This window comes from Oratosquilla oratoria, chromosome 5, assembly GCF_046742065.1.
Source record: "Oratosquilla oratoria isolate Oo_2021 chromosome 5, ASM4674206v1, whole genome shotgun sequence".
In the NCBI taxonomy this organism is placed as follows: domain Eukaryota; kingdom Metazoa; phylum Arthropoda; class Malacostraca; order Stomatopoda; family Squillidae; genus Oratosquilla; species Oratosquilla oratoria.
The window spans coordinates 39,780,851-39,807,639 of record NC_134781.1 but is presented as its reverse complement, the minus strand read 5'-3'; the positions used below and the strand labels follow the sequence as shown (position 1 = coordinate 39,807,639).

The following is a 26,789-nucleotide window of genomic DNA, read 5'->3' as shown; positions in this document are numbered from 1 at the left end:
AATACTCACAGGTACAACATTAGAGAAATCATTAAACAAACACAAATAACACTCACATCATAAACATACCGCCACCTACATCACCACGTCAAAGTAACACACCTCAGCTCCAGTCTTCAATTAACTTGAAGTCAAGACAGGGATCCTATAGTTTACAACCACGTTTTCTATTCCTCTTAGTTTATCAAGCCACAGGATACTTGCAATTGGTGACCCTACAAAACGGACCGCAGAATCATCTCCCTGTCCCCCGTCTTCAAGACCCATCAACATCAAAGCTCTAATTGGAGTTGCTGCCCCAAGGGGCTGGCACTCGGTCTCCATGCCGAGTTCAGGGCATTCTTCTATTTACTTTAACTGTAATTCCTCCACATTTTCGTATAAGGAGAGGTGCCAACCAGCGACTGCTCCTCTTTTTTATACTATAAGCCAGAGACACAGAAGCAGTCCCACATATAAACACAGTCCAAATTTTCTTCCCATGAAAATCTGCGGAACGACCTAAGGATCGTTGCTAGCTACTGTAGGGTTGTGGGTTTCTGGTCAGTAAACCCCCAAATAACAGTCATTATCAATCCATTAAAAAATCCAAACCCTTTTAACAGTTTAAAATTACTTCATACATTGTGTACTACAGGCTTTATGTCACGGTGGATGTAACAACTAGCTACTATTGTTTCGCCGGCGAATTATGTCTATAGGAAAGAAAGAGGTCAGGAAGCACTTTACTCCAGATCACCTTTGCCCTATGTCCTTGGACGGACAGCTGGGGCGTATGACCTCACCGCTAACCGTGGGAATATGTTCTCACGAGGCGAGAACGCAAATGTGTTGGAGGTGATTCGGATTAATAATTGACTGACATTGAGAACTGACTGATAAATAACTGACGTTTGAGTCATGGGTAACTCCGTTCTACGTTCGTCTTTGTATAGTGCGCTGGAGTAATCGAAGCGCGCTGGTCTCGCAATTGCTTAGTTGTGGGCTCGAAGCTCGCACTCCTCTCCGATTCCAATCAGTGACTGTTACCTGACCCAACAGTGACTGTTACCTGTGTAGGATGTGGTTCTTTGCCACGTCCTTCGAGAATCAAACCTACCAGAGTATTTTCTAATTTTCTGTTTTACAGTCACAGCGGCGTGGGTTCCCTCTGCTGCAACAGGCATTCCTTACATATCTTTTGTGTGACATAAACTCGTTAGTTATGCATTTTATCAGAAACTTAGTTATATAACGATCTTCCATGTTCAGGAAATGATCTTTCAATTCCAATGTTTCTTTTCAATGTTCTTGGAAGCTTTCATATTATGTAGAACGTTTTGAGTTTCATTTTGCCTCCAGCGCCCCCGACCCGAAACCCATGGTCTCAGAAACGGCGCTTGAATCGTCTCATGATCTCATGATCTCTCTGGCTTCTCCTCTCATCTAATAAAATTATAACTCGTCACGTTTCCACCTTACAAGATCTGTTGCGGCATCCGAGGAACGTGTTCTTCATCGACCCAGACCCCGTTCTGACCTTGGCAAGTCTCTCTACTCCTAAATCTAAGAATAACTAAAAAAAAAAAAAAAAAAAAAATGACTCCCGGCTGTCTTTTAATGAACCCGGGTGTATGTTTGTCCCCCACTGAACCGACCAAAAGGGACACGCCGCAGGCGAGCAGCGCCGCAGGCCAAGCACCCACGGCGCAGCCGTAGCTGGCGAAGCCAGGTGCTTGTAAAATACTAATTTCTTAAAAGAAATTAAATTAAAAATATATATGTGTCGTAACACTACGGGATCAGGGGTTGCTTCCAAGCTATACATATACATCTCGCGTTATTTCAAAGAATAACTAAAATCTAAATGACTCCCGGCTGTCTTTTAATGAACCCGGGTGTCCCGGCTGTCTTTTAATGAACCAGGGTGTATGTTTGTCCCCCACTGAACCGGCAAAAAGGGACACGTGTGTAATAAAAGTTTTAACCGTTAAAAAAGGTCAACAAATCTTACGATTAGATCACCAGGAACAATGCCTTTAGAAACCGAAGCCGACAAAAAGAAGTGTCAAAGACATTTTTGGAAGTGGGTTACAGGTACTCGGAAATTTTCAAAAGCCGCTTTACAAAATGATAAGAGTTTGAGTTGCCGACTACGGAATGAACATGCCCAAACTTTTCCAAGCTTATACCAGGCTGTCAAAAAAAATTGTGTTAAGGAATCTGTGCGGGAATTTCATCGAAAGATGATTAAGTTCATTGATTCTCTACGAAACAACAAAGATTTTCAAGCGAAGCGAAGCGAGCAGCGCCGCAGGCCAAGCACCCACCGCGCACCCGTGGCTGGCGAAGCCAGGTGCTTGTGGAGATTCTAAATAATAATTTAGCCTGAAGTTAATTTTCACAGCACCTGGGGTGAGAGAGAGAGAGAGAGAGAAACGGGGGAGAGGAGAGAGAAAAACGGGGGGAGAGAGAGAGAGAGAGAGAGAGAAATGGTGGTACCCATCTCTTTAACCTTACCTACCTACCAACACTGAGGGTTACCCAGCGACCAAGAGATAAAAACAAAACACCAGCACATCACCACTCCTTACAGGATGGAGCAGAGCGTCAAAGGTGAGGAGCTTACACCACGAGACGCTTATGTGCAGTCGAAATCATAGCCAACGATCTACTTGTTCTAGATTTCAAAGCTATCATGATCCAAGTCCGGATGGGAAGGTCTTCAGCTGTCTTTCATTTAATATGTTGCGAAGACGAAATACTTTAAAATCCATTCCAAGTCGAAAAAAATATGTACTGATCAACAGTATAGGTCGTGTATCCCCTAAGCTACCCACTTGCATTAATATAAATTACACAAGTTTCTATCCACAAGCCTGAAAGAATTTCCATCAGTTTCCTTTTTTTATTACCCCGGGGAAAAGCTGGCTTCAACTCATAAAATAAACACATGTCGGTAACCAGGGGGTGTCCCTCGACTGAATAAAATTGGCTGGCGGCAGAGAGAATAAATGTAAAATTGGGAAATGCAGTGCGCGGGAGCGAGGACCAGCACTTAATATATGCCCGGTACGAGGATGCTCGCTGGAAGAGGGGGCTAAAGCGTCGCTACTTGCGGCAGAGGTCGAGATGATGGTAGTTCGAACACACCCACCAGCGAATTGGAACAAGGGCATGGTTCGTTAAATCCCACGCTACAATGTCCTCTGTAAAGTGCACCGTCCAAGCCTCCTGATGGTTCACGACGTTAAACCGAATCATCACCATCACTTACCTACAGGAAACCACAAGCCGGTACCTCGAAGGTCTGCGTTCAGTTGCAGTCTTGTCACGCCCGGTTGCACAGTTGCGGTCTGCAACAGAGCACATAACAAATGACTGGTTTACAAGAATCCCTCTTCCACCAGCGCTACTCGATAGCTGTCAACATTGACTACAAGACTTCAAATAATGGTTAAAAAAAAAAAAAAAAAAAAACACCATGTCAACGCTTTCTGTACTCAAAAAAACTATCCAATTCTTTTAGGTGACAGTGAGAACTTGGGACGTTTGTTTCCCGTGAAAATATGTGGAAATCGTTTCAACGCTTTCTGTACAAAAAATAATAATAATAAAAAAATAAAAAAAAGTGGGAGGCTCACCTGGTCCTCGATGTGAGTCTCCAGTCCATCTAGGAGTGTCAGGTCGACGCAGACACCCCCAAAGGGCGCTGAGACCCCGCCCTCGAGCCCTGTACCCGTGCCCCTCGGGATGATTGGCGCCTTCTGCAGGTAACACGCCCTGACCACCTCCTGCACCTGGAGACAGAGGCAAGAAAGACGGGATATTTTAGGTGGTGCCCATTAATCATCATTACCATCATGATCATCACTATCATCGTGGGCATCATTATCATCATGGTCATCGTTATCATGGTCATCATTATCATCGTTATCATAGCCAATATCATAATCATCATCGTCATCATCATCATCATGATCATGGTCATCATCTTTATTATTGTTATCTCGATATTCAACGTAGCTGCCATCTCCCTTCGATGCCTAGCGTGCACAAGCGCGCACGCACACATAGGCTGCAAGTTGGTGCTCCGATGACGGCTGACATCTACCAAGGGAGCCAGCTCACCGACTTTCCTGATAACGCCCCTTTCAGCGACAATAGATTATCTGCATCTCAGGTCAAGCCTTTACTTGAACAAGGGAACACATGCGCGAACAAAGGCTCTCCTGGAGTCTCCCGTCGCGTCGGCAACCGACGCGACCCAGCCTTCCAAATTTCCTTATCACTAATATGGCAGCAGCCTACTATTACCATGTTTGGCAACTTCTGTACATATGTAGATAGAATATGTTTCTGGCAAAGCTCCGAGTTTTGATCGAAGCTTGCCTTGTTTTGTAAAACAGAACACTGTCGGTCTTATTAAAGAGAAGAAGACCTCCCAAGTTTATTTCACCAATTCCCTATGTAGTGTAACTTACAACCTACATTATCATTATCATGGTCATCGTTATCATGGTCATCATCATAGTCATCAACATCATCATCATGCTCTTCGTTATCTGCTGACGGTCAACTTGAATATTCAAATGATGGAATGTGTGATATTTCAAACAACTATTTTAGTTCAGTATTCGTAAACGAAACACCTCAAAGTGAACTCCAAACTGAAACCTGCGAAAAATCTAGGGTGAACTAACTACGGTAAATAGAACAAAAAATAAATAAATAAAAGGTGTATAGAGAAACTCAAAGTTAATAAAACACCAGGGCCTGACGGTTGGCATCCAAGAATCTTAAAGGAAATTAAAAAAGAGATTGTTGTTCCATTAAAAATTATTTTCAAGAAATCCATTATATCCGGAGATGTCCCAAGAGTTACTCCCATATTCAAAAAAGGTGACGAAAAGAAACCAAATAACCACAGGCCTATAAGCTTGACTTCAATCTCAGGAAAAATTATGGAAATTATCATCAGAGATGCTATCGAACATCATTTAGAAAGTAACAGTTTCATAAATGATAGCCAGCATGGATTCAGACGGAAACGTTCTTGCGTGAATTACTCGAATTCTACAATACAGTCATCTCGAGTTATGACAAAAGAAATAATATAGATTTAATATATCTAGATTTTGCAAAAGCTTTTGATACCGTCCCCCACGCAAGACTACTTACTAAATTAGCTTCACACGGAGTAAGTGGTATCCTATTAAGTTAGACTAGTAATTGGTTGAATGATCGCAGAGAGTTGTTTTAAATGGCAAAACTTCTAGACGGAAAAATGTTACGAGTGGAGTTCCTCAGGGTTCCGTTCTTGGGCCACTTCTATTCATAGTATATATAAGTGATATAAACCAGGGACTAAAATCTATTGTCTCCAAATTCGCTGATGATACAAAACTGTGCGGAATGGCAAATGATCATTAGATATTCAAGAAGATTTAGATATATTACAGCAATGGTCTGAAAAGTGGCTAATGAAATTTAACACAAGTGAATGCAAGGTTATGTTTATAGGTTACAAGTTATTTGGAAATTCGTTAACAAAAGTGGATAGTGAAAAGGATCTCGGTTTAATTATCAGTAACAATCTCAAATCATCCATGCAGTGTATTTCAGCTTCTGAGAAAGCAAGTAAGATTCTAGGAATGATTGTGCGATCTTTTGACTTCAAAATTCCATCACTCATTAACAAGCTATATCAATCGTTAGTTCGTCCACATTTGGAATATGCTGTTTCCGTATGGTCACCGAATCTCATTAAAGACATTGATAGATTAGAAAAAGTAAAACGACGAGCCACAAAACTGATTACAAATATAGAAAATAAATCATACGAAAATCGATTAAAACATATGAATCTGTTTTCCCTAAAAAAGCGTAGACTCAGAGGTGCATTGATGCAGGTCTTTAAGATTTCAAAGGGAATTGTCATCAAAAGTGACAAAAATTTCACACAGAATGGGAATCCGACAAGAAATAATTATCTCAAACTGTCAGGAAATAGATTTAATTTAGAAGTGGGTACAAACAACTTCGCCAACCGTGTAGTTAATGAATGGAATAAACTTCCTGTAGAGGCAGTGCAATGTAGTTCACTTCGAAGCTTTAAGATGCTGTAATACCTGCCATTTATTTTATATTAATTTTTTATTTGTTTGCTATTACTTGTCTGTTTATCATTATTTGCTTGATTTTCATTTATTATTAGTTGTGTCAATTTATTATTATCTACTATTTACCTGTTTGTTTATTATTCAACTATACCTATGCAATTATCTTATTTATCATTATCTATATTATTATAATTTTTATTTATTATCATTATTATAATTTTTTCTCATCCGACTTAGTTTTGGACCATCATGGTCATCACCATTATCACCATCATCATCGTTATCATGGTCATCATCACAGCTATCATCATCATCATGGTTATCGTCATCATCTTCATCATCATCATTATCATCATCATCATCATCATCATAACAACAACAACAATAATATTAATATTAATATCAATAATAATAATAATAATAATAATAATAATAATAATAATAATAATAATAATAATAATAATAATAATAATAATAATGATAATAATAATAATAATAATAATAATAACAATAACAATAATAATAACTAATATCATCATTACATATTTTCCTAAAGCACAGACTGAAGCCGGGATGCCAAGGAAACGAATAAAATTGTAATGGTGTGGTACGTTGTAGCATCGTACAATTATTGTTATGTGTTATACTTACGTATTGCTCAATTTTGAATTGCATGTTTTCCCCATTGTATAATTAATAATGTAATTGTGTAATTGTTTTTTGGGATGTTGTTAGTCTTTAATATTGTCATTGCATTATCTATTTACAATATTTGTACAGTCTGGAGGGAGAACCAAGCGAGCTTCTGTATATTTTGCGCCAAGTCACCGCTTGGCGTTTAGTTGTAATTCCGCGTCCGAACAATATGCACTCATTTGTATATTGTAGTGCCTTATCACATTGTAATCTAATATAATGTTCGTTTGCAGTATTCATGTACTATTATTAAGCTACCCTACACGTGTGGTGCCGGCGGTAAAGTTAGATTTTATCGCTATACGATATATATATAATATATATATATATTAATATATTTATATGAATACATATACATATAAATATATATATATACATATATATATATATATATATATATGCTAATAAGAACACGGGTACGTGTGTTCACTTATGCAAAGTAGACCACTTGGAAAAAGAAACTAACGAAGCAGAGCGCTTTCGTATATTACATCTTCAGTGCAACAAGTACATAGTGATAGGAATACATAGACATTATATACATAATACAAAGGAACCAGGACAGTTTTGAATAAGCATACCGACCAATTACCCCCTAGAGAGCGGAAGGTCATGGTCAATTATCTTACGATGGTCGGGCGACATTAGGTCACATAAGCCAAGGAGAGCGGAAGGTCATCGTCAATTATCTTACGATGGTCGACATCAGGTCACAGTCGCCAAAGAGAGCGGAAGGTCATTGTCAATTATCTTACGATGGTCGGGCGACATCAGGTCACATTCGCCAAGGGTCACTGTTTCTACTACTTATATAGGGCGACATTAAGTCAATTTGTTGAATTACATTTTACATGATATTATCTTACTAATTTCTTGACAAATGAAATTATCAAGTTTGTACAAGCCTTTATGTAGGTTGGTATTTTGATTACTAGTGGTATGAATCAAACTGCACTCTATTAAATTTCTTGCTATTATGTTGTTGGTATAATAGATTGCCTGGGCATTACCCCAATCAACTGGATGATTATTTAATTCAATATGCTTGAATATACCATATATATATATATATACATATATATATATATATATATATATATATACATATATATGCTGGTAACCACTTAAGAAAAAGAAACACAGAAATCCCAAGCGCTTTCGTGTAATTCACATCCTCAGGGGAGAATACAGACAAAAGTACAATACAAAGACAATATAAACGGAAAAGTGTAAAACTAGGAGAGGTGACAAGGCGTCATACGAAAAAATATAGGAGAGGTCACAAGGCACCACACGGAAAAATTAGGAGAGGTCACAAGGTCCCACACGGAACCATGCCATTTGTCCACTCTTGGTTCCGTGTAGGACCTCGTGACCTCTCCTAATTTTTCCGTGTGGTGCCTTGTGACCTCTCCTATATTTTTTCGTATGACGCCTTGTCACCTCTCCTAGTTTTACACTTTTCCGTTTATATTGTCTTTGTATTGTACTTTTGTCTGTATTCTCCCCTGAGGATGTGAATTACACGAAAGCGCTTGGGATTTCTGTGTTTCTTTTTCTTAAGTGGTTACCAGCATATTTCTGATCACGTGTTCAAGTGATTTATTTGCAAACATATATATATATATATATGTGTGTGTGTGTGTGTGTACATTTGGACGATTCTCGAGTGATACGAACTTTAGTGAAATTTGTCTGGCCAGCATATTACGTATATCTTTGTGTTTTCGATTCTTTCCCCTTTTTTTCCAGCCAGGAATTTGTTACAGTGACTTTTGAAATTATTTGTAAGCAGGTGCTTAGGAACAGTGTATTCTGCGTGTACGCAATGTGATTTTATGGGTTCGTCTCTTGTGGTCTCTAGCTTAGCATCTCCTGTTTGGATTTTGGGTTCTATTATCATCATCTGCGTTAATAAAGAGATCGCCTATTATTCCTGCGTGTGTCAGATTTGATTTGATGCCTGGATATGGAAGAATTACTGGACCCACCTAGATTGTGTTAAAGATTTCCGGCATCCTAGCCTGCTTTCAAGTCGCTCCCTCTTGGAGAATCTGATTACGTTGAATTTTTTATTGGCAACCTTGTGCATATATCTTCAATTACTATTTCAGTGATAGTGCATGTAAACTCTTATGCCAAATTGTATATCCTTTATCAATTACTTTCCATCTTCTTACGGACAACACACCTATCTCAGTCACAGGAGATAATGGTGCAGAATGTAGTCGTAGAAGGTCTTATGCTCTCAGGGATTTGTACAATCTCCCCTTTGTAACATATTGTATTCTGTACAATGTTCTCCCTTGCATATTCTTGGGTCTGTTCGCATTCCCTTAAGATCTTCCTCTCATGCTACCGTGTTCCATGATACTTTTGTTGTTTCTGGAATTCCTCTTATGTGTGATTGCCTCTTGACCATTGTTCCTCTTACAGCTCATGACAAAGATATCTCTTAGGAGCCGTATAGTGAAGTTTTATAATTCTGTTATTCCTGCAACGGATAGGCCAGTTTTCGTATGTAGCTGCCCTTCAGTGCATGATTAAACCATACAGTTGTCTTCAAAGGGGTCTAATAGTTTTGCCTCTCCTTTCTTGTGCTGCTGTTGTTGTAAGCAAGCATTAAATTGGGCCTTCAAGTTCAGTTCGAGTCCCGGTGCGCATTTCAGGTGCTCCAGTTAGTTTTGATGCCTTACCTCAGCCTAACTCTGTTCGTGTTCGTCGTCTAGCATTGGAAGGTACCCACTCCACTATTTGTGGGGATCATGTTACCACAGCTATGGTAACCAACGTCACTGGTGTTCCTATCCCCCTCTCTCCTGGCACTCATTTAGGTTCCTTTGAAGTTACTGACATTGACACTGTCCAGATTCGCCTCCTATCACAGCAGCTTCTGTGCTATGGTCTCCATAAGTGACACAGCTCACTTGGCCTATCAATATGCAACGTTTGTAAGTGATATTGACTTTACAGAGGTGACGACTCGTCTCACTGACCTGTTAATGACCCACCGTCAGGCTCTGACTTTACCTGGTGATCCTTTGTGAGTTATGGATCGTGTTGTTCATAGTACTGATCTTCAGCCAGGTGTTCGACCCGTTTACGTTCCCTCTTACAGGTTGCTTCACTCTCGTCGGCTTGCAGCACAGTCCTTGGTTGACGACTTGTTAAGTGATGGCGTTGTACAAGTCTCACTCAGAGTGGAACTCGCTGTTCCTCCTGGTGCTACGAAAAATGGATCTTTTTGTCCTGTTATTGATTATAGGTGAGTTAATGAGGTCACTATTCCAGACATTACCCTTTGCCTGTGTTAAATGATCTTCAGTCCATTCGAACAGGTAATACGGTGTTCACCACCTTACACTTAATGGCAGGCCTTTGGCAGATTCCCTTGGAGGAGGAGTCTCGTAAGATCACGGCCTTCTCGACTCCAACAGGACATTATGAATGGTTTCGTTGCCCCCATGGGGTTACGGAATGCTCCCTTGACTTTCCAGCGCTTGATTAACTCAATTTTCATGGCCTAGTGGGGAACGGACTTTTTGTTTCCCTGGCCGACTTAATCTTAGTCTCCAAGGATGTAAAGAGCCACTTCAATAAGCTGTCCATGGTCTTGCAACGTTTTGCTGATGCTGGATTGAAACTCAATTTCCCCAAGTGTTTGTTTGTTTGTTTGTTTTTTCTTAAATCTAGCATCCAATTCCTAGGTCATGTTGTAGACAAACATGGTATTCACACCACAGATGATAAAGTCAAAGCAGGACTTCCCTACACCTAGGTCAGTTGAAAATGTACATTCCTTCCTTGAACTGGCAAGATGCATTTCCCCTTACTCGTCTCCTCAAGAATGATACTTCCTTCCAGTGGCGTGATGTTCATCAGGAGAGTTTTGATTCATTGAAGCATGCCCTTACTGAAGCGCCTGTGTTGGCATTCCCTGATTATAGTCTTCCCTTTACTATTTGTACAGATGGATATAGGCCCCATGTTATTGCATATGCTAGTCATTCTTAACAAGCCTGAGTCTCGTTACACTGTTACACATTTAGAGGCACTGGCAGAGGTGTGGGCTTTAAAGCATTTTCGAGATATCATTTTTGGTTATCCTGTTACAGTCTACACTGACCACACTGCTGTTACGCAGCTTTTCAAGATCAAACAATTTTCAGGCCGCCTAGCCGGATGGTTCTTTACTTCTGAAGAATTTAACCCGACCCTTAAGCATATTCCAGGACGTGCACTGTTGCTGATGCACTTTCACGTAATATACCTGTAGATGCAGTTACAGTGATTGACAACTTCTCCCTGCAAGATCTAGCCAAAGCTCAGCGTGAGGACCCTGTTCTGTCTGCTGTCATTTATGCTTTGGAATCTGTACCCCTGTCCCAATTTTCTCTACAGGACAATGTTCTCATTCGCAGTTTCTGACACCCGAGTCTCTAGCCCCTGTTGTTCTGTCTCTCGCTCATGATGTCCCTCAGCCTGGTCATCCAGGTCGTGACAAAATCTGGCTATGGCTCGCAAGAAATATTATTGGCCTAGAATGCGACTGGACATTACCACCCACGGAACCCAGTGTAGTTCTTGTGTCCAGAACAAAGATTCTACACATAATGCTCCTATCCTAAAGTACCCTACTCATTCTCGTCTGTATTTTTGTTTTTTTTTTTTTTTTTTTTTTTACTATGGCTATAGACCTTTTACAATTGCCTCGTAGTACTCAAGGTTCTGTGTATGTCCTTGTGTGGCTGGACCACTTTAGTCGGTCTGTAATATTGGCTCCTTTACGTAGCAAGTCTGCTCCAGTAGTTACCCATGCTTTAGTTCCTCATGTTTTTTGTCCATACACTACTCCTTCAGTGCTCCTTAGTGACAATGGGACTGAATTTAGGAATGAGGTTTTAGCGAACATTTGTGAACGTTACGGCATCACTCAAACCTTTGTGACTGCTTACCATCCTGCATCTAATGGTCTAGTAGAGCGGACGAATAGGAAGATTTTGGACATTCTCAGGCACGTTGCTAGTAGCCTCCATGAATCTTGGGAGGATTGGCTTCCGCATGTCAGTGCTTGTATTAATAGCACAATTAATGTTTCCACAGGTAAGACGCCTCATTACGTCATCTATGGAGTGGAAAAAAGGCTCCCATATGATGTGTTAGACCAGTGGTTCCCAACCCCAGGGTCGCGAGGGTATTTTTGAGGGTTGCCAGAGGGTCTTTTTTAACTTTTTTTTTTTCATTCAAGTAAATATAAACTGAACTATAAAAACGAAAGTTTATAAACATTATGCAAGTACGTAGAAATATAACATGAAATGGTTGAATTTATTATTACAATTAGGGTCGCGACTCCAGGCTAAGAGTGGATTTAGGGTCGCAGCCAAAAAAGGTTGGGAAACACTGTGTTAGACAGTCCTACTCGTCCCCTCTATAATTTTGATGATTATATACAACTCCAATGTCACACATTACATAGGATTTATGATTCTGTAAGAGAAAAACTTGACGACTCCAAGTTCAAAATGTTGAAACACCAGCATAGCAAGGTTAACATAGCAAGCCTGTTAACACAAGTATTGGTGATCATGTTTATAAAAGTATGCCTGACCGCCAATCTAAACTCAATTGTAGGTTTACAGGTCCCCTTTTGATTACTGAAAAGTTGCATACCAATTAGTTCAGGGTCTTTGATCCTTCCCAGGGACTAAATGAAGTCTTGCAAGTGGTCAGGCTTAAAATAACAAGAGTGCCTATTTCTGCATTTGCCCGGCCTCCCCCAAGGCCCACTGTACAAACTAGGCCTTATAATCTCCCTTCAAGGGGTCCTATGCCTTAATATCTGTATGTGTGCATTGGTTATGTTGTTATCAAATGATTGTTTTGAATTGTATAATGTGTAAATTTTGTTTCGCTTTTAAGTGTATTGTCTTGATTTGTATAATATATAACTATTGTTTAGCTATTAAGTGTTATGTCCCGTACGTCCGGCATTTCTTATCTCTAGTCTAAATACTGGCGCCAGTACTTATGTGTGTGTGTATATATATATATATATATATATATATATATATATATATATATATATATATATATATATATATATATATATATTATAATAAAGTAGTAGCCTCTGTCTGATTGTTTATTTGTTTGTTTGTACACGAACTCCTCCTAGGGTTTTAGAGATAGACCCCCATAACCATATATATTCTGATACCCTATCACTCCAGGTACTTGGATAACTATATTTCATTTCGAAAAAAAATATTTTGGTTAGGGTTAAGGGTTAAAGTTAGGAGGTTTATGTAGCATCCCCTGAAGTCGCGTGGTATTTTTTGTGACTTAAGAATTAATATGATTAAACAAACCATTGTACGTATCCATAAATATTATTTACATTTGTGAAATTAATATAAATGTTGCCACAAACCATGATAGCTTTTGTAAGAAGAAAGCATGTTTATGGAAAAATGATTGTATAATTTTACCTGTTGAAATATTGGTTATTTTCATTTAATTTTTGTGCGGGCGGAAATAATTCATTCACAAACTCCTACGTTTTTGCAGATAAACCCCTATAACTATATATATTCTGAAGATAAATAAACTAGACACATTTCTTCACCTTTCAGCTGTAGACATTTATTGTCAATCCACACACACACACACACATGCACATACACACGCACACAAAAGAATGTGTACACATGATATTTGTGTTTGTGTATGCATGTATTTTCAAACTAGGGTTTCCCAACTTCGGGAGGGGGAGTATTTAAAGCTATATTTAATTAGAAAAATATTTTGGTTAGGGTTAAGGGTTAAAGTTAGGTGGTTTATGGTGAGGGAACACGCCACTACTGTAGTCCCCCCTTAAGTTATTATTTTTGTAACATAAGAATCAATATAATTAAACACAAATTGTATGTGCTCATATTATTTCTATTTGTGAAATTAATGTTTCCAAAAACCTTGATAGCTTTTGTAAGAAAAAATTATGCAAATGTAAAATGATTGTATAATTTTACCAAATGTTGAAATACTGCTTAATTTCATTTAATTTTATTGCGGCGGAAATTTATTATTTACAAACTCTTCCTAGGTTTTTCCAAATAAACCCCTATAACCATATATATTCTGAAGATAAATAAAGTAGATACATTTCTTCACCTTTTAGCTGTACGCATTTATTGTCAATCCACACACACTCACACATGCACGCAAAAGAATGTGCACATAATATTTGTGTTTGTGTATGCATGTATTTTCAAACTAGGCTTTCCCAACCTTCGGGTAGGGGGGCGCACATCTGGGAGGGGGAGTGTTTAAAGCTATATTTCATTTAAAAAACTTTCGGTTAGGGCTAAGGGTTAAAGTTAGGTATGGTATGGTTAGGTTCGGGATTATTCACGAACTCGCAGGAACGTGCGGGTAATTGGTAAGTGGTAAGTGGGGCCTACATACTGAAAACTAATGCTGGATAGTGTTTAGCGATTATCCTGATTGTTGAAGTGGTCACCGCAAGGGTCATTAAGAGTAAGATGTACTGCGAGTATGAGGAATGAGAGAGAACAGGTTGAGAACCAATGCACTACTCAATCCAATCAGCTTCAGCCTTCCACTCCCCCCCCCTCCTCCTCCTCCTCCTCCTCCTCCTCCTCCTCCTCCTCCTCCTCCTCCTCCTCCTCCTCCTCCTCCTCCCTCTGAGCCAACATACCGCCAATGGACACGCCCATCTGTCCTCACCTTCATCTCTCATTCATCTCACTTTACCCCGCCCGATATACGCACACACGCACACAAATGCACGTATAAGTAAGCACGTATACACATACACAAACACAAATACACGCACATATGCACGCACGCTTTAAAGTTTGTCACGTGGACAAACAGACAGGACCTCACAAGAATACAATATTTTCGTTTTCATTTCAGTTAGGTAAATACACACAAGCGCACGCACGCAGGCACGCAAGCGCACACACACAGCAGACTAAAGTGCTCGTGGAGGAGGAACAGCTAAGATGAATAAGAAATTAGGTAAAAATTACATTATGGTAAAGTCGAGTGAGACAAAACTAGTAAGTAACTATAGAGAAACGAAGAAGGTAAAATTAGACTCACGAAAAGGAAAAAGTAAAACTTAAAGGAAATCGTGGAGGGGCAGAAACATGGAACATAAGAGAGGAAGAGAGAAGGAGTTTGAATGTGTTTGAGATGAAATGTCTGAGAAGTATGATAGGGGTTACTAGACTGGATAGAGTGAGAAATGAGGTGAGTAGGAGAACAGGGGTGGTAAGGGAGTTGGGAGATAGGGTGAATGAGAGTGTTGGGATGGTTTGGACACATGGAAAGAATGAGTGAAGAAAGATTAGTAAAAGAGGTGTGGAAGGCAGAAGTAGAGGAAGTGAACATGAGGGGGCGACCTAGGATGAGATGGATGGATGGGGTAAAAGGGGCTTTGGGGAGGAGGTGAATGTCTGTGGAGGAAGGACGGGAGAGGACAGAAGATGGGTGAATGGAGAATAAGAACATAAGAACATAAGAATGAAGGAGACTGCAAGAGACCATAAGGCCTACACTAGGCAGGTCCGTATCCATCACCACCTGTCATCCCCATCCATAAAGTTGTCTAACAGTTTCTTAAAACAACTGATAGTTTCAGCGCTTACTACATGGTTACTAAGTTTATTCCATTCGTCGACCACCCTATTAGTAAACCAATTCTTGCCTATTTCCTTTTTAAGTCTAAAATTGTCCAGTTTGTAACCATTACTGCGAGTCCTGCCCTGTTGTTTTAATATGATGACCTTGTTTGCATCACCCTTTGATCCACTTGTACACCTCTATTAGATCACCCCGCACTCTGCGTCTTTCCAGAGAGTGTAAGTTAAGGTGCCTAAGCCTTTCTTCGTAAAGCAAATTTCTGACTCCATGTATTATTTTGGTCATTCTTCTCTGTACTGATTCTAGTGAATTGATGTCCATTCTATAGGACGGAGACCAAAACTGTACCGCATAGTCAAGGATGGGTCTAATTATCGCTAGATAGAGTTTAATAATTACCTCTGCACTTCTATTCGTTACCGTCCTAGTAATGAAACCTAATGCTCTGTTAGCTTTATTCCTGGCGCTAGTGCACTGTTTCCTGGTTTTAAGGTACGGACTCACTAGAACTCCCAAATCTCTCTCGCACTCAGTTTTCTCTAAAAGCGTGTTATCTAAGCTGTATCTATTTTCGGGGTTGTGTAGCCCTACGTTTAACACGCTACACTTAGAGATATTGAAGTTTATTTGCCATTTCACCGACTATGTGAACAATTTGTTAAGATCATCCTGCAGAATCTCGACGTCGTCTCCTGGTCTAATTAGGTGTCCTATTATAGTGTCGCCCGCAAACTTACTAACATCACTACTTATCCCATCGTCTAAGTCGTTTATGTACATAATAAACAACAAGGGACCCAAATCCGAGCCCTGGGGGACCCCACTAGTAACATTGCCCCACCTGGATTTTACTCCATTTATGGTGACCCGCTGTTTTCTGTTACTAATCCAAGCTCTAATCCATTCTAACACTTTTCCTCCTATGCCATGGGCTTTGATTTTATTTAGTAGTCTCCGGTAGGGCACCTTGTCGAACGCTTTGCTAAAGCCAAGGTAAATAATATCGTAATTATCATTGTTATCTGACGCCTTATATATTTTAGTGTAAAAGGATAGATTAGTCACACATGACTTACCCTCGGAGAAACCATGCCGTAAATCACGAATTAAATTATGTCTTTCGATGTGTTCTCCGAGTCTATTTACTATTACTGATTCAAGCATTTTTCCTATAACCGATGCCAAACTGATTGGCCTATAGTTGCATATAGACGATCTATCTCCCCTCTTAAAAACAGGAACAAGGTTTGCTTGCCTCCAAGCAGTAGGCACAAAACCAGTGTCTACCGATTTATTAAATATTTCAGTTAACTGGTCACAGATTTCAAATTTACACCCCTTTAGCATTCTCGGAAAAATTTCGTCTGACCCCGGGGATTTTGTAGCTTTAAGTCTTTCAATCTGCTTGACTACTTTTACTTTACTAATGCTGATATTGGATAGACTATTTTCTTCATCCCCACTCAAAATCGGATCGCAGTCAGGTACTTTATCTAACCTCTAATTAGTAAACACCGATAGAAAATAACTGTCAAACTCCTCACTCATTTTTTCCTCCTATTCTATCATGATATTTTCATTGTTATTAATTGGTCCTATTCTTTCTTTATTTTTTGTTCTATAGAGATGAAAGAAACCCTTTGGGTTGGATCTTGATTGACCATTTCGTTATATCTTGATCTAAGGTGTGTTTCCCCGTTTTTTTATTTTTACATAAAGTCCTCTTTTCATCCCGATCTCATGTTTGAATCTGTCCGTCATCCATTTGGGAGCATTACTATTTTTCCGTATTGACTTCAGGGGGATAAATGTATTTTGTGCATTAACTACATCAGTTAGATTGATATACATTTCATCCAAATCGCTGACCTGTCTGTTGAGCCCTCGCCCCCAAATAACCTGACCCAAGCTATGCATATTACCCTCCGTGACCCGACCTCTGGTCATGACCTGACCCCTGGTCACGCACGGAGACTCGACAATGTCCGAAACCTCCGGATGACATTTCATAATCAATTTCAAATGGGTTTTTATATTGTCAAAGTTTGCTCTCCTGAAGTCTGGTACTTGGACGTTATGCGTACCTTTTAATTCTTCCCAAATAATATTAAATCTTATTTCTTGATGATCGCTAAAGCCTAGACTATCTCCCACTTTTACGTTACTCATTAGGTGCTCATTATTAGTTAAAACTAAGTCCAGAGTATTTACTCCTCTCGTAGGATCGGTAATCACTTGTTTTAGGAAATTATCCTGCACCACATCTAGGAATTTCTTTGTTTCCTGACCTCCTATTAAAGTTTCCCAGTCAATGTTTCTATAATTAAAATCTCCCATGATCACAACGTTTTTGTACTGGGACGCTCTGTGAATTTCATGAATCAGGGGATCAGTCTGCTCAATGCTGAGGTTAGGAGGTCTGTGCAAGACGCCAATAATAACTTTTTTATTCTTGCCTATAATCTCTACCCAAATGGATTCTGTAAAGTCCTCTTCCTTAATCGAATTGTCTATAATACAGTTTATTGTATATGGATGAGGTTGTGGTGCATGAGGTGGAATGGGTGGGGGATGGGGGGGTGAGGTAGTATGTGTGAGAAAAAATTGACGCAGCCCGAAGGGATTTCTCCCCGTCTTCTCCTTTTCTGCATGGGGGGACGGAGATGGGGGATCGCCGATTTTATGAAGCGGCCTTGCTTTGGATGTGCTGTGTTTTGCGACATTGTTTCTGACCCAGGGCAGTGGATAAGATGCAGGGATGACCCGTCATCCAGGAGGTGCCAAGATAAGAGGGAGGGTAGATGGTGGAGGGGAGTGGAGTGTATTAGAGATGGAATGGGTGGGAATAGTTTTTATGCCTTTGTTTTTTTGGCTACCTCCCTTGTCAGGGGGAAAAAGCCTTTGGTATATGTATGTACTAGTGAAAGATGATATAGTTTTAGGATGGAAAGAGAAACACATCACACCAACAATACGAGGAGAAAAACAAATAAAAAATAATTCAAGGATAGTATCAAGAGTAAAGAATGCTTTTGATGTTCAAGAAGATATGGAAGTGTTTAGGGTAGATAGCGACGTAAAGAGAAGGGCAAATGAAATGTAAATTATAATCCACAGCAAACGAGTTAACAAACAGTAGGACATCGAAATATGCAGACATGAACATAAATTCAAATATGTTTAGATGAGGATAAAAGAGAAACGCAACAAAAAATTCTGAGCAGACATAAAAGAATTAGACAACGCAGCTAAGACGAAAAGCACCACATGATGAAACGGAAGTTTTACTGGAAAAAATACAGAATTGATAGAAAATGAAGGAATGATGTTACTTGAAAGGAGTATTTTCTAATATAAATAGTTAAACATCAGCTAGATATGAAATCATTATTCCAAGTTCAGAGAACCAGATATACTGTCTTGCTAAGACTAATCTAAATAACAATATGATTAGAAAAGCTGGGCATTTCTTCATCAGAAGAAAGAAAGAGAGGGAGAGAGAGAGAGAGGAAAGTGAGAGAGAGAGAGAGAGAGGAAAGGGAGAGAGAGAGAGAGAGAGAGAGAGAGAGAGAGAGAGAGAGAGAGAGAGAGAGAGAGAGAGAGAGAGAGAGAGAGAGAGAGAGAGAGAGAGAGAGAGAGAGAGAGAGAGGGAGAGAAAGACATGTGATATGTTTACTCTGTACGATCTATATGAGGAGATAGCAACATTGACGGAGATCTCTTAGCCTAGGATTGATGATCGGCAAGAGGTCAATCGAAGAAACTGAAAAAGACCGCAAGTTTGAAGAACAAGAAATGCAGATTTCCGCTCAAATCACCTGTGGAATGGTGTGGGCAAGGGAATAACCTAGTCCAAAAAATTAAACCAAGTATGACTAAAGGGGTTATCACAGTGGGCTATTTTTCCTCCAACCTCAGATCAATCGGCGGTATCGCCCACCCCCATAACCTTTTCCGCCGTAAAATCACTATGATAAAGTATTTTGTTTTCTCAACAATTTACATAGAATGTCACTTGATATACTGGAGGATTTTCTTTTCTTTTCTTTTTTCTTTTTTTAACATACCAGATTCCTTGCCGAAAGCTGCGGGCTGCAAATCTGCTCCAACAGTCGGAAAAAAAAAAAGTCCAGTGTAACGCCTTAAAGGATATCCACAAAGACGCCGCCGCATTCCGAGCGTAGCTCTATTACTGCGTACTATGACTACACGAATACAATTAAGTAAATACATATTGCAATAATCATAATTATTGGCTCGAGTTTCAATTAAAAACTCGCAGCCCCACAGTGGCTGCCAACAGTTCTCGACCCGTCCCAGAGATCTCTCTAGGAAGAAAATTTGCACTGTTATCCGAGTTCTACTTGGGTGGGACCGTTTCTGTCACCGGCTAAAGTAGGAAAGGAGCAGTCTAGCTTTTCCAGCTTTCCATATGTGAAAAGGTAAGAGAAATACAGTTGAAGTTGGTTGAGAGATCTTGTGTCCGGTCTGGAGACTGAATGTCAGCCCCTCAGGCCTGCACCTCCAGATGGCGGTGAGGGGGTTGACGGGTCTTGAAAATGGGCAATAGAGAGATGATGCTCTACTCTGTCTATTTTGTAGGACCTCCAAAAACAGATACCTGTCACTGGCCCCTACATACATATGTGTCTAACCAAAGAAACAAGAAAAGAAAAAAAACTGAATATCCGTACCTGCTGCACCGTCTCCGGCTTGACCACTATATCCGGAGAGATGGGGATATGAGGGCCTTCGTCGGTAGCCGCCAGCCGAAGAGCATCCCGTCCTCTGGAGACGCCGCCCTTAGAGTTAACCACCCCACAGAGGACGCGTTCAAGGCTGTTGACTGAAGCTTCATCCAACCTACACGGGCGGGCCTTGAAGGAAAACGCTATCACTGATTACATGTTCCCTTGTGTTCACAGATGACACAGAACATTCCATCCCACAATGCCCCACTCTTCCTATTTTTTCTTTGGATACCACTACATGCCGTAGTCCACTACTATCCTATCAACCACCCATCTGTCCAACACCCTTTCCTATGTATACTTATGCATGTCTCCCTTCTAAACACATCAACATCATCTCTCCACCTGGCACACCAAACTCCCCTACTACTCCATCTATTGGCTCATCCCCTATTCTAGCATTGGGATCCCCCAACACCAATATAATCATATTCCTTCCAAAACTTTCATTTAATTTGGTCCAAAAGTTTTCCTTTACTTTTCACTTTTCTCACTACCAGGTCCATATGTAATCACACAGGCCCACATCCACCATCCCAGTTTCACCTTCACCCACAACAGTAAGGACACCCTCGACTCCACCATGCTTTTTCTTATCTCATCACTTACCAACAAAGCCATTCCATTTCACCCTCGCCCCTTCATCATTCCTGACACTCTATCACATTCCTAAACTCAAACCTTCCCCTCCTTTTCAACTTGGTTTCACAAACTGCCCATCTCTTCCTTTTCACTCCAATCTGTACCGCAACCACGCACATTTAATGATCCAATTTTAAGGGTTCTGATGGGAGTTCTCCCTGACCTTCTAAGGCCTTGATATCACGTAAGATATTCATACTGAGTCCTTAGTCCTATTGCTCCGTCCCACTCAGTCGCCTTTTACGACATACACGGGAAAAATGGTGGCAGTCTCCCTTCCCCATCATCGCAATAAATAGGACGAGGTGTATATTGTGTGTGTGTGTGTGTGTGTGTGTGTGTGTGTGTGTGTGTGTGTGTGTGTGTGTGTGTGTGTGTGTGTGTGTGTGTGTGTGTGTGTGTTCACCTTGGTCTTTGGATCACGTGTTGGACTCGTGATCGACAGCTATTTTCCTCCCGGAAGAGAGCTCAGAGCTCGTATGACCGATCTATGGGTAATGATATGACCTTACACGCACACACACACCCAACTCCTCGCCCACAAAAGTTGGAGTAACGACTCAAAGCGCAGCGATACCGAAATAATTTCAGCCCTGGGCAGGATTCGAACCAGGTACCGTCGGCACCCCCGTGCTGACAGTCTGAGACTCTACCAACCGCGCCACCGAGTGTGTGTGTGTGTGTGTGTGTGTGTGTGTGTGTGTGTGTGTGTGTGTGTGTGTGTGTGTGTGTGTGTGTGTGTGTGTGTGTGTGTGTGTGTGTGCGCGCGCGCGCGCGCGTCAGTGCATGTAGGCTATGTGTGTAAGCATGTGCTCGGAAAACAACATACAAAACATTTAAAATACCTTGTCTAATCTACCAAGACGTTCCTGTATTGAATAAAAGTGCCAGGTGTTAAGTCCACTACATTACAATACAGCTAATTAGTCTTGATTACGATGAAGACACATTTCCCTAATCTGAGTTAGGCCTAACGGAAGTAAATTTGTAAATAGCCTTGATTTTGATCCAGAGATCCTTCACACATGGTCTAATAAACATTTAGCTGGCCTTATGTGCATCACGAAGTCTGAATGATTCTATATAATATTAGAAAAAAAAATAATTGTCTACTTAGTTACCGAGGTCTGGTGATTGTGATCACTGTTTCCACTTTTTGATAAATATTCCATTATTACAACGTACCCCTCCTCCCTGGATATACACTAAGAAATACTTACATAATCATAGGTATCTTAGCCTTACTTACGCGAGTAATTGTGCTGTACCGACATGCGACACCTCGCAGGCACGAACATCTTTGTAAAAATCCTGGCATTCTAACGAAACTTTGAGACACTTGCACGTACAAATATCGTGTTCAACAGAAAACGCTGGTCAAGGTGGTCAGTGGTCTTACAAATGCTCTTTACAACCAAAACGACTGATGTGACATATAGAAAATGTTCAACCATGTTAGTCACCACGTACTCCCATTCCTTCTACAAAATTTTCATTTCACAAAGATTCTTCTTTACTTAGAAATTTAAAGCCACTGCACTGCATAACTTGGCACACGACTTCTTGACAACAATACCTGACTTCCACTACGTGTTATCTCTCATGTGATTAACTGTTGCAATGTGTTTTATCGTATTTACAAAATCTATACCAAAACAGAGAACATGTATAATCATTATTCTCGAGCAACCGGCTGTTTTTTATTTAATTTCGTGGTAATATTATAATATATTGTAAATCACTGCAATTAGTTTGTTTACCTCATATTGGTTGGCTGACGTACGATATTTAGAATTTTATGCTATAGTTCATCATTATAGTGGTTATAAAATATTTTGTATTTTTTATCAAAAAAATTCATATAAATTTGATATATAAGTTGATATAAGCTGTTTTTATCACATTTCTTAAGTGTATAATCTCCCTTCCCTTCAGGCCCGTCAGACGATATTAGTCAGTCCTTGACGCCATTGAAAAATTTTCTTTAATAGCTAAAGTTTGGTAGTGTCAAAGAAAATGTATTTCCTTATCTTACCACATACCTCTATCTGGCCAGTGTTTTTTTACATTTAATGACAGATTATCATCAAATAGAATCATATATGCTCTCTGACACAGTCTTGTTCTCTTTTAAGCACGAGAACCAACAAAATATTTTCAATGTAGTGCACAGTTGACGGGGAAACCATTATATTTATAGGCTGCAGCATCCTGTATGTATTTCGAAGTGGTTTGTCCTTGATTTTGAAGTTTATTTTCCGCCTTTCCATTACCAACAGGCACGTTCTTCTCTCACTGCCAGGAACGTGCCACAGGTATGAATAAAATATCCTGGCCGTAGAATGAATAGTGGGGGAAATGCAACCACCTTCACCTAGAGATACTGCGATTCACCATGATCTTGGATCTTGTGTTGGATTTGATCGACAGCTATTACCCACCCCAATGAGAGCTATGAGATCGTATATAGTCTGATCTATGGGTAATGCTGTGACCTTACATATACGCACACACAACTCTTTGACCACAGTGCAGAGATGCTGAAATGTTCAACCCTGAAGGGTATCGAACTCAGATTGTTGAAGGAGCAGCCGTGTACGATACCACCACACCATCGAGTCACCCATAACCTGTTGGTGAGTGGGTTATCACATGCTTTCCACCGGGCTTCATCGGCGCCGACAGTTAAGAGTTCATTTGAGTAAAAACGACTTCGGTTACAATATTCTATTTTTCAAATCTTCAAATATCAAATTATCTTTCCGTCATACGTATAGCAAAAATGATTGGTGAACTAAGAGATTGTAAACCTGCGCAAATGTTAGACACACTGTTCAAATGTTCTTAGGAAGTCTTGATGTAAGCGATGTCATATTCTATGTATTCAAATGGAGGTTGGAAGGATGTGGGAAGAAAAATAGGTCATTGTGATAACTCCTTGAGGGGGCACCACAGAGATGAATGAAGTAGCACGGCAGTAGCTATACTTGAATTAAGAATTACCATCCGATACAAATAAAAAAATACTTTTTTGGTGGTTATCTTTCATCTTTCTCACCTTTTTCTTTTCTCAACAGACGCCAGGTAGTTGATTTCAACTGTCAGTCGTTGGCCTCGTCATCAGACACCTCCACTCATCTCGATCCTCGTAAATCTCTTGTTCATTTACTTCTTCCAACGTTAAATTTCTTCCTTCCAATTTCTTTTTCACACAGTCTATCCACCTTTTCCTGGGTCTTCCAACCGGCCTCCTTCCTCCAAGCTGCCATTCCAAATACTTCCTTGAGTATCTACTTTCCCCCATTCTCTTCGTATGACCAAACCATCTCAACTTGTTTCTTTCTATGATTCCAACAATCGGCTCAACTTTTATGTGTTCTCTTATTTTCTCATTATTCTGATTTATTCAAGTTTGTAGTTTTTATTTGTAATTCTTAAATCTAGATCTAAATATTTTGTTTTCCCCAATAAAAAAAATATACAAGGAGAATATTTACCAGGCTTATTTTTTCATGCTCGATCTTGTAATGGCAGACAATTTCATTCAGATGAGAAAAGCCTTGGGCGAGAATAAGATGCATATGTATATTAACATACCCAAAAAAGTATATATACGAGCAACGGGTTGCGTTCGACCCCGCTTCGTTCGCAGGCGCAGGCGGAAAGAATGGCCGGTCATTACTGTAGTCTTGTATTTCGTTGTTATTAACCAAACTCTTACGTTAGGTTTATGTTAGGTTATAATAGATATCAAATGCTATAAGGATCAAAATATTCTTTTCTTGAAAGCTTTTTACAAGTGTTCTTTTTTTCCATGCCTTAGTTTTCAGTTGCAGGCCTTGTTTATAACTTCAAGTTGCCAGTCAATGCCTCTCAAAGGTATTTTCTTAAATTCCTTATGTTGCCTTAGTTTCTAGGGTGTTTTATTCCCAATAAACTGCATATTATTTTTTTAGAAACCATAATCTTGTGTAGATTTTTATTTTGTTGAAGATTCGTTTTTTTAACTGATATTTCTATCTCAACCTTACAGTTTCATTTTGCTCTAATTTTCTTTATCATCAAAGATCACTATCAGGTGACCTTGTTAAGCTTACTTTACACTTACAACTTTAGTTTCCACTTTGCTCATCATAGTTGCCTTCTTATTTATAGTTTTCTAATCTTCATTGGTTGTTTTTACAGCTAACATGTTCTTAGTTTCCTTTTTAAGTTTATCGCATACGGGTCCATTTTCTCGTTGTTTTCAAAAGGTTCCATATATTTTCATTCGACCTATCATAAAGTACCTGCTCAAGACTTTCACTCTAAGTCAACCCTACACTTCAATCTTATTGTCATGAATAAAAATGTTGAAAATGATCCTCGATTGAGTTTTGTAGATGACTGAGGATTGCACTGACTTCCTTTATTTAGTTACTTTTTTTTGCAATTTTATCATTGATTAATATTCATTTATGTTTATTTGCTGTTTTTATTTGTTCATGTTTTTCTACTGCCCTTTGTCAAGAATCAAATGCCCTTCTCTGGTGTCCTTTGTTGATTTTAACACAATTACCTCATTGTGAGTATCGTGAGCATCATGACCACATCGTGAGCATCAACATCAACAACATCAGCATCAACAACAGCATCAACATCAGCATCAACAATATCAGCATCAACAACATCAGCATCAACAACACTAGCATCAACAACATCAGCATCAACAACATCAGTATCTACATCAGCATCAACATCATCAGCGTCAACATCATCAGCAACATCAACATCAACATCAGCATCAACATCAGCATCATTATCATCATCATCGTTATCATCAACATCAGCATCAACATCAGCATCAACATCAGCATCATTATCATCATCATCGTCATCATCATCATCATCATCACCATCATTATCATCATCATTATCATCAACACCATCATCAACACCATCATCAACAACAGCATCAACATCAACATCAGCATCAACAATATCAGCATCAACAACATCAGCATCAACAACATTAGCATCAACAACATCAGCATCAACAACATCAGTATCTACATCAGCATCAACATCATCAGCGTCAGCATCATCATCATCAGCAACATCAGCATCAACATCAGCATCATTATCATCATCGTCATCATCATCATCAACATCAGCATCAACATCAGCATCAACATCAGCATCATTATCATCATCGTCATCATCATCATCACCATCATTATCATCATCATTATCATCAACAACATCATCAACACCATCATCAACATCATCTTCAACACCATCTTCTACACCTTCAGCACCATCATCAACAACACCACCATTATCAACACCATTATCGTTTTTATCATCATTATTACCACCATTATCACCACCGGTATCACCATCATTATTACTGACACCATCATTATCACCGCCATCATCACTAACACCATCATCACCACCACCATCACCATTATCACCAACATTACCATCATTATCACCATTATTCTCACCATTATCACAAGTATCATCATCACCATCATTATCACCACCATTTTCACAACTATCATTGTCACTACAATCATTATCACCATCATTAACGCCATTATTACTGTCACCATCATTATAACCGCCACCACCATCATCACCAACATCATTATCACCATTATTATCACCACCATCATTACCACCATCATCACCATTTTCATTACTACCATCATTATCACCACCATCACCATTATCATCACTATTGTCATTATCATCACCATCATTATATCACTACCACCATTATCATCATTATCACCATCGCAACCATCATTATCATCACAATTATCATCACTATCATCACCACCATTATCATTATTATCACCATCATCGTTATCACCATTATGAACATTATCAACATTATCAATATCATTATCAACGCAATCATTATAATCACTACCATCAT

The 26,789-nt window shown here is 39.6% G+C and overlaps 1 protein-coding gene across 2 annotated transcripts in view; it reads right to left on the bottom strand.

The window, feature by feature from the left end:
• Positions 1 to 22,445, bottom strand: part of LOC143025474 (putative D-lactate dehydrogenase, mitochondrial) — a 313,466-nt gene extending 291,021 nt beyond the window's left edge. For both annotated transcript variants that reach the window (XM_076185196.1, XM_076185195.1), the window contains exons 1-4: positions 22,113 to 22,445; positions 20,165 to 20,347; positions 3,624 to 3,779; positions 3,257 to 3,335 (exon numbers count right to left, since the gene is read on the bottom strand). In XM_076185196.1, coding sequence (XP_076041311.1) covers positions 3,257 to 3,335; positions 3,624 to 3,779; positions 20,165 to 20,347; positions 22,113 to 22,181 — 487 coding nt within the window. In that variant the 5' untranslated portion in view covers positions 22,182 to 22,445. The remainder of the gene's footprint in view (positions 1 to 3,256; positions 3,336 to 3,623; positions 3,780 to 20,164; positions 20,348 to 22,112) is intronic.
• Positions 22,446 to 26,789: the final 4,344 nt, after the last annotated feature.